The sequence below is a fragment of the Pelophylax lessonae genome (genome assembly GCF_965119305.1).
Source record: "Pelophylax lessonae genome assembly, chromosome: 4".
NCBI classification, from domain to species: Eukaryota; Metazoa; Chordata; class Amphibia; order Anura; family Ranidae; genus Pelophylax; species Pelophylax lessonae.
In genome coordinates this window covers 524,545,028-524,560,358 of record NC_138771.1, presented here as the reverse complement: position 1 = coordinate 524,560,358, position 15,331 = coordinate 524,545,028, and the positions used below count along the sequence as shown (strand labels likewise).

At 43.4% G+C, this 15,331-nt stretch overlaps 1 protein-coding gene across 1 annotated transcript in view; it reads right to left on the bottom strand.

The window, feature by feature from the left end:
• Positions 1–15,331, bottom strand: part of SMC1B (structural maintenance of chromosomes 1B) — a 512,286-nt gene that overhangs the window by 15,885 nt on the left and 481,070 nt on the right. The window contains exons 22-24 of the mRNA XM_082255760.1: positions 2,160–2,311; positions 1,557–1,626; positions 487–597 (exon numbers count right to left, since the gene is read on the bottom strand). Coding sequence (XP_082111886.1) covers positions 487–597; positions 1,557–1,626; positions 2,160–2,311 — 333 coding nt within the window. The remainder of the gene's footprint in view (positions 1–486; positions 598–1,556; positions 1,627–2,159; positions 2,312–15,331) is intronic.

Here is a 15,331-nt window from a genome sequence, read left to right as displayed (position 1 = left end):
GGAGGATGATAGTGAGTAAAGAAAAAATAAAATAAACATTTCTCAAAGAAAATAAAACTGAAACCGGAGTCTCAGCAGGGAACCTAGGTCCTACTCCTCAGCTAGGCAGCAAGAAAACTGATTAGTATCCACGAATTGTCTGGGGTAATTTCTGAAGGGACAGCCCCTAGAGGTGTGTCTAGTGAAAAGTTTTCCTATGAAGTTTCACTGCCTAGCCTACTCCTGTAGAGGGGGTGCATTACCCATCGGTGAGGAAACTATGAAGTGGCTGCGTCTGTCAGAGGACGTAAGAGAAATTCCAGTTTCTCATTGGCCTGACCTGCATAGGAGCGATTGCATTAAAACAGGTACATTTTAAAAATTAGATGCAAAGACAAAAATTTATACCATTTTATATCTTGCAGCATAATGTTTATGTGCTCAGGCATAAATCATCTTCCTGAATACAGAAGAGCTAACCGACCAATGTATGCATTTTGGCTTTACCTCTGTGCACACTCCAATTAAAGCATCTGCCTTGGAAAAAAACTCTTCTTTTAAAGAAATGACCACCATTTGGAAGTGTTGTCTTGTCTGTTCTTTGATGTAGCTTGTTACCTTTATGCAGATAAGCAAATTATTATCAATATGAATAGTATCTTCGTCCTACAAAAATAGCAATCAATTATTATCCAATGATTACTGTATCTGCCCAAACAATTAGATTTTACAGCCATCTGCCAAAAAAAAAAAAAAATCTGGTGTTCATATTTCTTTTGGGATACAGTTAAGATTCATTCACATGCGGGACCGACAGCCTGAACACTGACATGCAGCTGCTCACGGCTGTGCACATGCTGTGGCAAAAATTAAACAGCATGATGCTTTTGGTGGGCGTTGCGACTGTCGAATGTGTTTAATGCGGGTCTATGGGATTATAGAATAGAATACAAAGCACATGACTGGTAGGGCGACATTTAGTGGGTTAAATCAGATGGTGAGAAAGGGGCATATTACCTCCTCACCACCTTTCAAATGCCCTCTGAAAAGCGATCCACACCGACTACTCTTTAGAGGGCACTGCTTACATGAACAACCTCTTGGAGGGTAAAGCTGGCCAAGCAGTAACCAAATTTCAGCTGATCACTGCTGAACTGGCTGAAATTCGAGCCATCCGGATCAACTAACTTCAAATGAAAAATGTAAGGTGCCAGGTAGAAAACAGTCAGCCATTCAGTGATTACATCCAATCAGAAGCACTGTTCAAGTATTCTAACAGGCTCAGATGCTGGAGCTATCTGAATGCAATAATTGGCAGGCCAGATTCCTCCATCCAAGCTGTTTAATGTTAATGGAGGAAGATAATGTTAATGGAGAATCCACTGATTCTAATTTAGCTTGTGAGCTGAACGAGACTTCAAAGGAGAGTCGGCAAAGGGTTAAAGGAACCCAGATTTTCAATAGCTGTCTGGCAATAAAATGTACAAGTCTTTGCTAAGCCAACCAACTCAACCAGGGCACATACCCAGAGATCTGCTGTGAATGCTTGGAAAAATTTGTTTTAAACAGTGACTTACTTTACCAATGTTACTGTTGTCCAAAGCTGCATCTACTTCGTCTAAAATGAAGAATGGTGCAGGACGAAAGCTGCAAAAACAAAGATTTTTTTTTCCTGTGTCTTTATGCTTTAAATTGGACCTACACTCAAATGTTAGAATAAAGATATACTAACAATCTTGCTGTGAAAGTCTGAAAAAGCAATGAAAGTTCTGAAATGTTTTTCTGTAAATGCTGCTTTATGTTCCCTTTAGTTCCTGGCTCATGTCTATGGTCTACGCACTAAGTCATGTAGTTTCTGATGAAGCGGAGGTTCAGAAATTGGATTGGCTGATTCTTCCCTTCGACAATGTGGGTGGGATTTCTGATTCAAACTTTACTTGCCTTTGCAATATTGCTCCACCCCATCTGAGTGTCAGAAGATTTGAGCCTAAGTTTAAGAGATGGAGGCTATAGAGAATGTTTAATTCAGCTTTACTGGCAATATACAGTCTCTGAAATAAGTTTAAGCAGCAAAAATTAAGCCTAAATTGATGTTCTTTCAGGTGTGATCAAATGACAGGCACAAGGAATTATGGTCTTTCTGGCAAGGTGCTGCTTGAGCGCTGAGATTTTAATCTCACCTGTGAATAGCAAACACAAGAGCCAGCGCAGCTACAGACTTCTCTCCTCCAGACAGGTTGTCCATAGGCATAAATCTCTTCCCCGGAGCTACACAGTTGTAGCCAATTCCATCAAGGTAAGGTTCCTCTGAATTCTCAAGACTAAGAAAGGCCTAAGCAAATGTAAGTGTAAAAAGGTTAAAGTAATTCTAAACCTTATTTATTTTTTAAAATAATAAATATGTTATACTTACGTGCTCTGTGCAAAGGTTTTGCGCAGAGCAGCCCTGAACCTTCTCTTCTGTGTTGGAGTCCCCAGATGGTTCTCCTGGATGCTCCTCTTCAAGTGTCCCCATAGGAAACAGCTTCCTATGGGGGCACTCGTGCAGGCTCATTCCTGAGCTGCCTGCATCCATAGACACAGACAACGTGGCTCAGCCCTGCCTCCGATCTCTTGTCACAGGATTTGATTGAGCCAATGGCTCCCACTGCTGCCCATCTGTCCTTTGAGGAGAGAATCGCTACTCTGGGGCACAGAGCTGGATTAGAATGGGACTCCGGTACAGTGGGGGGAATATTTATTTGATCCCCTGCAGATTTTGTAAGTTTGCCCACTTACAAAGAAACAAAGGGTCTATAATTTTAACATAGGTCTATTTTAAGTTATAGACAGACAGAAAATCTATCAAAAATACAGAAAACACAAGATACAAATGTTATAAATTAAGTTGCAGTTCAGTGAGTAAAATAAGTATTTGATCCCCAAGCAAAACATGACTTCGTACTTGGTGGAGAAACCATTGTTGGAATCACAGAGGTAAGACATTTAAACTGCTTCAAGAACCATTATGAGGTGCTTTTGAGGCGTTTCCCGTTCATTTCAATGGAGAGGGGCGTTCTTGAGGCGCTTTATCACTTCAAAGATGCTGCTTGCAAGATTTTTTTCACTGCCCCACCAGCGCATCGCCCCAGTGTGAAAGTATTCATTGGTTTTAATGGGAGTAGGTTTTTGTTAGCTTTTCAGGCACTTTTTTTTTTTTTTTTTTTTTAGAGCCAAACTGCCTCAGTGTGAAAGGGCTCTAAATCCTTAAGGTTTCTTGGCTGTCACTTGGTAACCCGAAGTTTCAGCTCCCTCCATAAATTTTCTATAGGATTAGGGTCTGGAGACTGGCTAAGCCACTCCAGGGCCTTAATTTTGATCCACTCCTTTGTTGCCTTGGCAGTATGTTTTGGGTCATTTTCATGTTGGAAGACCCATCCATGACCCATCTTCAGTGTTCTGGCTGAGGGAAGAAGGTTCTCATCCACGATTTTACAATGCATAGCCCCATCCATTGGCTCCTCCAAGCACTATTAGCAGTGAAACAGCCCCAAAGCAGCTCTCCTAAATTAACTGCCTGTCTCCTGGAATCTCCTCCATGCTCTTGAAATTGTGCTGGGAAACACAGAAAACCTTCTGGCAATGGCACGTATTGATGTGTGATCCTGGAGGAGTTGTGCTGCTTGTCCAACCTCTATTGGGTCCAGGTATTGCCTCATGCTACCAGTAGTGACACTCACCCTAGCCTAATGCCAAACTAGTGAAAACAGCCAGAAAAGATGAGTGGGGAAAAAAATATGTCAGTGCCTTTACCTGTAAAAATTGTTCCTGTTTTGGAGGTTGTCTCATTGTTGCCCATCTGGTGCACCTGTTGGTAATTTCATTAACACAAAATAAGCTCAAACGGACTAACAACTACCTCTGCTACTTAACTGACCAGATCAAATTCCCAGGAATTTACTTGACTTGATGCTATACTCAGATTAAAAAGTGTTCCTTTAATTTTTTTGAGCAGTGTACATTAAGGTCATGGAGTGGCTCAGTCAGTCTCCAGACCTTAATCCTACAGAAAATGTATGGAGGGAACTAAAACTTCGAGTTGCCAAGAGAGCCAAGAAACCTTAAGGATTTAAAGATCTGTAAAGAAGAGTGGGCCAAAATCCCTCCTGAGATGTGGGCAAACCTGGTAACCAACTACAAGAAGTGTCTTACCTCTGTGCTTGCCAACAAGGGTTTCTCCACCAAGTACGAAGTTATATTTTGCTTGGGGATCAAATACTTATTTTACTCACTAAACTGCAAATCAAATTATAGCATTTGTTTTATGTATTTTTTTTTTCTGGATTTTTGGTTGATATTCTGTTTCTATCATTTAAAATACACCTATGATAAAAATTATATACCCTTAATTTTTTTGTAAGTGGGCAAACGTTCAAAATCGGCAGGGGATCAAATAATTATTTCCCCCACTGTAAGTATTTAGTGGGGGCATACTATTAACAAAAAGGTTTGTTACATTATTGCAGAGCATGCAGTAAGGGTAAAAAAAAAAAAAAAAAAAAAGATTTTTGTTACTTACCGTAAAATCCACTGATGAACAAAGCGCTCTATATTCAGAAACATAGGGATATAGCGCCCCCTACAGGAGTAGGACACTAGGCAGAAAAAACACTTGGCTACGTCTATGGACAGTCCTAGCTGGTATACATCACCCTCTCTGCTATAGGCCTTAAGTTTAGTAAGAAATGGTATCAGAAGTATCAAAACTACATAGAGGGGTGGGTGCTGTGTCCGTCAATAAACTTAGAGAAAACTGGATTTTTGACTTACCGTAAAATCCTTTTCTCTGTTCCGACGCAGCTCCATATTCTTCTTAACCATTGGGTTATGCTGCCCCCTACAGGAGTAGGACACTAGGCAGGAAAAAGCTTTACCACGCCTATGGGGCAGTCCCTGAAGGCATACACCCACTCACTTCAGTTTTGTTGCAAGCAGTGTCAGAAATAAAAAAACCCCAACCCACTCAGAAATAGAGGGGCGGATGCTGCGTCTGTCAATGAACTTCAGAGAAAAGGATTTTACGGTAAGTCAAAAATCCAGTTTTCTCTATCGTTCATTGACAGTCGCAGCTCCATATTCTTCTTAACCGTTAGGATGTCCTAAAGCAGTATTTGCATGGGGGGTGGGAAAACAACGCAGAGAAAACGTTATTCCCCAAAGGCTAAACTTAGCCAACCAGGTAACATGGAGCTAAACCAGGAACCAAGAACTGGAGCGCACCTAGAAACAACTTACACCCTCAGAGAAAAAAAAATAGATTTTTGTAAGAACTTACCATAAAATCTTTTTCTCTTATGTCCATTGACAGACGCAGCCCTTATGCTTCTTAGACCATTGGGTTAAGCTGCCCCCTACTGGAGTAGTACTAGGCAGGAAAAAAAGAGGATTTTTCCTACAGCTTACCCGTAAAATCATTTTCTTGGAGTACATCACGGGACACAGAGCAGGTAATAATGACTATCTGGGTTATACGCTACCTTTAGGTGAATGGACACTGGCAACCGACAGGAAGTTCCTCCCATATAACCCCTCCCATACAGGAAGAACCTCAGTTTTTGAAGCAAGCAATGAAGATCCCAAAAAGAGAGGGGAGGGACCTCTGTGTCCCGTGATGTACTCCAAGAAAAGGATTTTACAGGTAAGCTGTAGGAAAAATCCTAATTTCTTTATCGTACATCACGGGACACAGAGCAGGTAATAATGACTATCTGGGATGTCCTAAAGCAATGCCCTTGAGGGGAGGGGACACAGAATTTCCATAACTGCCCCTGGGCAAGAATAGGAACTTATAGTGCTGCTTGCAACACGCTAATACCAAACTGAGCCCCTTCTCCGCTCTAACATCCATTTGATAAAACCTTGTGAATGCATGAACTGAAGACCTAGTAGCAGCTTTGCAAATCTGAGCCATAGATACTTGATGATGCGCTGCCCATAGAATCCGCTTTTAACTTAAAAAGGCGGAATCTTACCCTCCAAGCCATAAGCTTGAACAATGACTTGACAAATCCACCTAGAGATAGTGGAAGTAGTTGCCGCTTGGCCTTTCCTAGGCCCTTCTGGCAATACAAAAAAAAGGCATTGGTGCTACAGATTAGTGCAGATGACTTCACATAGACTTTAACTGCATGAACCACATGTAGTGAATTCAACAATCTTTCCTCTGGAGTTTGAGAATTTGGAAAAAAGGAAGGCAGAACTATATCCTGGTTTAGGTGAAAACCTGATATTACTTTAGGCAAAAAGGATGGATGAGGTCGAAAGACCACTTTATCCAGATGGATCAAAAAAATGGCTCTCTACAGGAAAGAACCGCTAACTCTAAGACCCTCCTGTCCGAGAATATAGCAACCGAAAAGACCAATTTCCTTACCAATAATACCAAGGGAAACTGTCTGATAGGTTCAAAGGGCTGCCTCTGCAGCGCCGAGAGTACAAGATTCAGATCCCAAGGACACAGGGTTGGCTTAACTGGCGGAACCATGCAAATCACACCTTTCAAAAATGTCCGCACCAAAGAGTGCGTTGCTAAAGGACTCTGAAAAAAACCCACAAGGCTGAGACTTGACCTTTATTGCTCCCTAATGCTAATTTTAAGTGCACCCCTATTTGAAGAAAAGCAACGATTCTACCAATGACATCCTTACGAGGATGCCATTTCTTGGATTCACACCAAGAGATATAGGATTTCCAAACTCTATAATAGATTCTCATAGAGGCGGGTTTTCTGGCATTAATCAATGTAGCCAAAACTAAGACCGAGATCCCCCGATCCTTTGAGATTCTGGTTTCAATAGCCAGGCCATCAAATTCAGCGACCATAAGCAGGATGGGATCGTGGGAGAGCAGATCTGAATGACATGGAAGCAACCATGGCTCCCCGACGGCAAACCTCCCAACCACTTTGAACCAAGGCCTCCACAAGAGCCACCAGGATCACCGGCTTCCCTTCCACCTGAATTATGCTCAACAACCGTGGCATAAATTGGATTGGAGGAAATACATACATGAGGCTGAATTGTGACCAAGGGGTCACTAAGGCATCTGTTCCGATAGCGATCCATGGTTCTGGACAAAATTGTCCAGCTTGTTGTTGAACCTGGCTGCCAATAGATGTACGTCGGGCGTTCCCCAATGTTGACAGATCAGTTGAAACACCTCAGGATGCAAAGAGCATTCCTCTGGACACGATTGCTGGTGACTTAGAAAGTCTGCCTGCCAATTGTCCACAATTTAAACCCAAAAGTGTAAAGATCTATCAGCGCAATAAATGTACACTATCAAAAATAAACCTGTGATAAAGCTGCAAACACTAAATTGTGATCCCACTACAAAAAAAAGCAAACAAATCCAAGGTAAATGGGTCCCCTTGTTGAAGAAGTCACAGCCCTTGGCGCCAACGTAACGTGTACAGGGGGGCGGAGCCGTTCTTCGGACATCACTCCCTTTCCTCTCTCGCTTGGAGACTTGTTTGTTTGCCTTGCCTGACTCCATTGAGTGTATTGTGAGTACCCCTTTCTTCAAATTAACGTTTTCTGATTGATTTATAGAGAGAGCACTAGATTGTGTTTGTTTTCTATCCTCATATTCATCCGGTTTTCTGGATTTATGGACTTCATGATCCTGGACTCGCCTGAGATATCGTTTTGCTGGCTTTATATCACCCCTGCAGGGGACTGCTGTTTCTGACCCTGGGTGGCTCCTGGGTCAGATACTGAGGTGAGAGGCTTGTATATCTGGTGGCGAAACCTTATAATCACGGAGGTGTCTTTTTGAATGAATTGATCACAGCACTATTTGTTTTTACACGTGAATTTACAATATTTACCCTAAGGGGCTCATCTAGCACTCTTATCACTTATTTGGAATTTATGGACTTTTTTCACATTTTTTTATATTGTTGAACCATATTATCACATGTATTTATGATTTAGTGAGACACATTTACCTTGGATTTAATTGTCCACAATTGTCTACACCCGGGATGAATACTGCTGACAAACATGGAACATACCCTTCTACCCATGTCAGTATATGGCTTACCTCTTTCTGAACCAATTGGCTCCTGGTGCCCCCTTGATGGTGGATATAAGCCACCAGGGTCGCATTGTCGGACTGAATCCTGACAGGACACCCCCGCAACCTGGTTGTCCAACGACACAGCGCCAAACGGACTGCCTTGGTTTCCAAGAGGTTGATGGGCAAGAGTCTCTCTACCGAGACCAAGTCCCCTGGACAGAAAGACCCTCAGGCTGATCAGGCTGGCATCTGTGGTTACAACCTTCTAGGTTCCTTTGCTTAGGTTGAAGAATCATCCAGGAGCAAGAAACATAGGGGAATCCAACGCTTGGACCTGCTTGTTCCAAGCAGAGAGACTACTGTTCTGAAACAGTCTGAAGTGGAATTGAGCATAAGGGACTGCCTTCGAAAGAGGCCACCATTTTGCCCAATAGTATCATGCACAGTCGTATGGAGGAAAAGTTTTTCCTCCCTACGAACCGAACCAGACTTCTTTAACAGTGGTTCATCCAGGTAACCCATGACAGGGACGCCTTGAGGCCTTAGAAAGGCTAACACCGGGGCCAAGATTTTTGTAAATACCCGGGGAGCTGTAGCCAGACCGAACGGTAGAGCTACAAACTTAAAATGGCAATATTCTACTGCAAACCTCAGAACCTCTGAGGAAGCCTGAAAAATTGGTACATGTAGGTATGCATCCTTGATATCTATGTAAGCCAGAAAATCTCCTATTCCTAGAGAAGCTACCACAGAGCGGATTGATTCCATGCGAAAAGACCGAATGGTCAGATACTGTTTCAGAGCTTTGAGATCTAGATTGGGTCTTACCTCGCCATTTGGTTTTGGCATTGCAAAGAGATTTGAGTAAAAACCCGTGAACCTTTCGCTAGTGGAACCTCCAATAATCACGTCCTGTACCCACAAATGTTCCAGGGCCTGGAACAAGGACTTTTACTTGGCAAACAGGGACATTTGAACCCAGAAACCGAGAAAGAGGAAACTCTCGGAACTCTATCTTGTAGCCCCGTGCCACGGTTTACAAGACCCACCTGTCCTGCACCACTCCTCCCCACGTTTCTGAGAATTGTAGTAGCCTTCCCCCCACCCAAACGAGTGGGGGCACGCCCTGATAAGGTGGATTTGGAACCTGATTAAAAGGGGCCTTTGGACCCAGGGTTTTTCCTGACCTTGATTTTGAGGTCTAACCCCTGACGGCTGAGGCCATTGGAACTGCCTAGAAGCTGACTTGTTAGAAGGCACCATAATACTTGGAGCTCTAAAAGATGGATGTTTAATCCTTCTTTTACTGGCAAAAATATGCCTTTTCCGCCTAAAATTTTCTGGATATATTTATCCAGATCCTCACCAAAGAGACGTTCCCCATGGAAGGCAAAGCTGTCAGTTTCTTACAAGGGAATTCTGCTGACCAATTTTTAAGCCATAGTACTCTGCGCATATGAACAGAGAGAAGAACTCGGGAGTATAACAGCAGAGCCAGCGGCGGCAAGGGAAGCTTTTAGTAAGGATTCCACCTTTTTATCTACTGGATCCCTAAGGATCAAGGCAATTAAGCATATATGCATGCAGTTCAAGGCAATTAAGCATATATACTTTTATGCAATATGCGTTTATGAAAGCATGCATTTATGAATGTAAGCATGCGTATTATGCAAATATGCGTTTATGCAAACAGGTGTTCCCGCAAACATGCATCCACACAACATGCAGCCACTCAATTAGCAAGCATGAGTTTATGCAAAACGTGTCCATGCAACCATGCGTCTATGCAACCATGCTCTATGCAAACACGCAAGCATGTGCCCATGCAAACACGCACCTATGCAAGCATGTGTTTTATGCAAGCATGCATTTTATGCAAGTATGCAGGCATGTGTTTTATGCAAGTATGCAGGCATGTGTTTTATGTAAGTAAGCAGGCATGTGACATGTTTACTATGCTGCACCAGCTCAACTGGCCTTAACTGATTTTTCAGGATATGCCAAGCATATAGGCTCCAATACAGCATTAATGCTGCTTTAAAACAGCCTAGGAGCTAGGAGAGCGAAATGCATTGTGGTCTCTGAAGTAACCCAGAAGAAAAGAGGAAGAAGCTACCTCCTAACCACAGGCAATGGTACGCAGATCGGATCACCTATCGGCATCCCCTGCATGCAACAGGGAACAACACAGAGGGATAAACAGCAGGAGTCTGCAGATCCTGTCCCCATCCAGCGACCTATAGCAACCAATACCTATTGCCCTGTGCCGGGTGGGCCCAACTAATAGGGACTCCGGATGTGAAAAGACCACCAGGAAGGCTCTCTCCACAGGATTGAGGATACCAGTCCAGTCCAGAAAGGCGATGACCATACTGCAGTAACTTTTCCTGAATGCCTGAGATCAAGTGTGTTGTGGTAAGTAGATAGCCACGACGGGGTCACCCCCATCCCTGCACACACTGAAGCACAGAAGCACTTTGTTTGATTTTGCATTTGATGGACATTATATGGACTTGTTATAATTGATTTGCATTTTTGAATGATTTATTGATCGATTAATGTGTGATTTTGCAAGATTTTGCACATATATATAGGTTTTTTGCACTTTTTTGCACAGTTTGCACAAAAACACACAGGAATAGTGTTGTTTTATGATCAATTTATTTATTTATTTATATGCTCATTTATTTATTTAATAGCAGCGCTGCATTATTTGATTTAACACATTACAGGCTGAACCTCGGGTCTTCAGCTGCCAAGGCACGGGTACCATCCTTTTAGCACTTAGCCATTTGAATGGATCCAATCAGAACACCCCTAAGCTGGGACATCATTCTTAGGATTGAAGAGCTTTAACAGCCATGACCACCACCTTCAAGACACTGGCGAAAAAACTGAGGTTCTTTCTGTATGGGAGGAACTTCCTGTCTATTGGTTCCCAGTGTCCATTCACCTAAAGGTAGCGTATAACCCAGATTGCCATTATTACCTGCTCTGTATCCCAGTGATGTATGATAAAGAAAAACAGTTTACCACACCTACGGGGGCTGTCCCTGTAGGCATAACCCCACACACCCTGCTCCAGCATACCAGTTTCATCGCAAGCAGTGATAAGACGACACAAACCATCCCCATATCAGAGGGTCGGGTGCTGCGTCTGTCAATGGACTTCAGAGAAAAGGATTTTACGATAAGTTCTTACAAAAATCCAGTTTTCTCTATCGTCCATTGGCAGACGCAGCCCTTATGCTTCTTAGACCATTGGGACGTCCCAAAGCAGTGTAGGCATGAGGGGTGGGAAGAACGCAAAACAAATAGTTAACGTAAACTCCAAAAAATAACCGTAGCTGAGTAACATGAAGCTCAACTAGGGACAACAGGAGCTCACCCATGAAAGAAAAAAAAACCCTAAAGAGAAACAAATGAGTCTCTTTAAACAGCAGCCTGCAAAACCTTGCGGCCAAAGGATGCATCCGAAGACACCAACAAATCTACCTTGTAGAATTTTGCAAATGTGTGCACAGACGACCATGTCGCAGCCTTACAAACTTGCACTACTAAGGCCTGATGGCGAAAAGCCCAAGAGGCGCTCAGCGCTCTAGTAGAATGTGCCTTCACAGGGAAAGGAGGAACCTGACCCTTCAATGAATAAGCCTGAACAACCGCCTGCCTTATCCATCTGGATATAGTCGCAGCAGACACAGCCAAACCCTTATGAGATCCCTCAGTAAGGACAAAAAGAGCATTTGATTTCCTAAAAGACTCAGTGACCATCAAGTAAACCCTGATCACCGGAACCACATACAGTGGAGATGTGCAAAGCAATTTCCTTGGAATGCTTAGGCTTAGGACAGAGTGAAGGTAACACAATGTCTTCATTTAGATGGAAATCAGACACCACCTTAGGGAGAAAAACTTGAATTTTTTCTGACAGTCGCCGCCCACTCATACAGTCTTCACCAATGGGTATTGACTTCCTCTCCCTAGGAGTAGCTAGGCAAAAGACTTGTTAAAACAAAAGCATTTACATAGACACACCCATGGGGGCTGTCCCACTGGTCCAATACCCCCCCCTGCAATAGCCATCCCAACTCAGTTTGGTAGCAAGCAGTGTAAGTGTATAAGAACCCCAAAAGAGGGGCGGGGGCGGCTACTGTCGGAGGACTCAGAGAAAAGAATTTTACGGTAAGATTTTACAAAAATTCAGTTTTCTCTTACGTCCTCCGACAGTCGCCGTCCACTCATACAGTCTTCACCAATGGGGATGTCCCAAAGCAGTGTAGACATGAGGGGTGGGAAACGCAACCATCAGAAAAGGCAACGCAGTACCCATATCAGAGAAAGGAACCTTACAGGAACAGCAAAGGAACCTTCTGGACAACAAAAGAGCTCAACAGGAGCAATAACCCAGGAAAGCAAAAAACCAAGGGTGTAAACAACCCCAACAGCCAGGGACCCACACAAAACCTGGGTCCCCTACGGGACCGCCGCACAGAGAACTTTGCAGCCAAAGGAGGCATCAGCTGATGCCAGAACGTCAATTTTGTAGAATTTTTAAAAAGTGTGCACTGACGACCAAGTCGCAGCCTTGCACACCTGGACCACCGAGGCTTCATGCCGGAAAGCCCAGGACATACTCACCGACCTGGTAGAGTGCGCCTTGACAGGGAAGGGTGGTACCCGTTCCCTCAACGAATAGGCCTGAACAATTGTCTGTCTGATCCATTTTGAAATGGTCGCCGCAGACGCAGCCATACCCTTCCGAGGACCCTCAGGAAGGACAGAGAGAGAATCAGATTTTCGAAAGGATTCAGTCGACGACAGGTAAACCCTGATCGCCCTGACAACATCCAAAGAATGCAAGGCAATCTCTTTAGGATGCTTAGGATTTGCACAGAGCGAAGGTAAGACAATGTCCTCATTGAGGTGGAAATCCGAAACCACCTTTGGAAGAAAAGACGGGTTAGGTCGCAAGACCACCTTATCCCTATGAACCACCAGGTAAGGGGAGCGGCAAGACAACGCTGCCAACTCCGATACTCTACGAGCAGAAGTGATCGCTACCAGAAAGGCAAACTTTTTAGATAGGGGTAAAAAAATCAGGTGCGCTGCCCTAGTGCATATGTGCAACATACAAAATGATGTAAACAAATAAACCAAAAATGCAATAATAATGCAAAAAAAATGAAAACGTATGCAAATCGTGTAAAACAAAAAATGTCCAGAAGGTGACTAGTGATACACCAATGTGCAATAAACGTCCATATTATAAGTCCATAAATAAAGTGCAAAAAATGGTGACAAAAACTTCCAGCTTGGGGAAAGGTGAACTGTGATTGGAAGGTGCAAAGTCCCACCACCAGCTTGGCCTCTTACCAGAAGTTAAACGTTAAGGGCATATATGAATATGACCGCTCCAAAGGTCATGCAGCCAGGTAGAAAAGTTCCCAGAAATACAGAAGGCACTCTGACACACTCGTGCTCCCTAGACTCTTACCGGACAAAAGCCAAACAAGAAGCCTGGTTCTATGGTGATGAGTGGTCCTGCCGGGGGTTACTGGACTCTAGGATGGCTGATGTAGTTGCTTGTGTCCAAGAGGAACAGACCCAGTCAGAAAGCCTGACGAAAGAAGATCCTGCCAAAGGTGGCTAGACTCTGATTGGCCGCTGTAACTCCTTAGTCTGGTCAACCTCAATAATAGGGGACACAACAGAGGGGACCGCAATAGTGCATTACCAACAGTTAATTTTTATTTAAACAAATGGTTGCACTTACAGTTGTGAAGACAATAATAGCGAGTTCCCTCACGGAGGAGCTGTATGGCGGGGTCCGCCTGCAGTGCGGACCGCTGCCTGGTCTAGATGTGATGACGCGGCGCCTCCTCTCTGACACGTTTCTCCCGATAGGGCATCCACTTAGATAGGAGGTAGAGCCAGCGCCATCACTACCGCCATTATAAATGCCCTGTAGCAAGTACTTCCGGGGTTCGGGACCCTCCCCTTCTTACCTGTAGACTGGCCACTTATCATACTCTTTAATAGCAAAGTCCAAATCAACCAAAAGGGGATAAGGGGACTCTTGGGCATCACCAAATATTGTTATGATGTGTGGTTAAAGTCTGGAAGGTCGGGATGTCCCCCGGAAGTACTTGCTTTGTTTACTTCCTGTCGTCTCATATCTATGATGCTGCTTCCTGTGCTGATGACAAAGGCATTTCCTGTGTAAGCAGGAAATGATGCTGCTTCCTGTGCTGATGACAAGGGCATTTCCTGTGTAAGCAGAGTATGTATTCCTCTCCCCCACAGGCATAACAGCCAATAGGAAGAGGAAGCGGACGATCTCCACCTACTACTTAATATACAGAATATTGTTATGCCGCATATCTTCTACAAACTTTCATATCATTGCAGCGAAATAGATAGGAGCCTTGAGGAACATTGAAAAAACATTAAAACATACAAACTTTTAATTCCATTGAATTGACCGGGCTACTTAACCCTTTCTAGTGTATGATGGTGTATAATGCTTTTATAAAAAATCATAAAAAAGCTGTGGGGTAACTACTAAGCTTCCCGCCAGCTTAGGTGTATTAAAACACGAAATTCTGAAAGAAAAATGAATAAAAATTCCTACCAAAAGTGGAATTGGAGTTGAAATAGTATACTCAAAAAATAAAATTAAAATTAAAAAGGAGGAAAAAGTTTTTTGATTTGAATTTCTTCAAAACTAGCTATTAGAATGTGGAAGAAGATCCTAGTCACAAATATTGTAGCTCCATGCAGAGACCCACACACTTCTAACTAATAGAGGAAAAATGAAGGACATGGGTCAGATTTCCAGTAAAGGGAGCATGGGACATAAATGTCAGCTGTTATTAATAAACGCATTTATGTCCCATTCAATGTTGTGTCCTAGGGGCTTGTAACTTCTGAGCTCATATATCCAGAAGGTTTCCCTTCTGGAAATTGCTCTTTTCATATTACTCCCCCGCCAGTGGGGTTGATACTTCTCGATTACAATAATCTTCAGTTTGCCCGGATTTTTATGGTGGTGGGTGGCAAAATGTTTCGAAAGACTGTGACCAGGGAAACCTTTCCGAATATTGGCCAGATGTTCGCCTATTCGGATGTTGGCAGTCCTAATCGTCCTCCCCACATATTGTTTCCCACATTCACAGGTGACCAGATACACTACCCCTTTGGTGTGACAGGTGATAAAATCCCTAATGGGGTAGCTCTTTCCTGTGGTGGTAGAGGTAAATTGCTTGGTCTTAATGGTAGTAGCATTTAGACA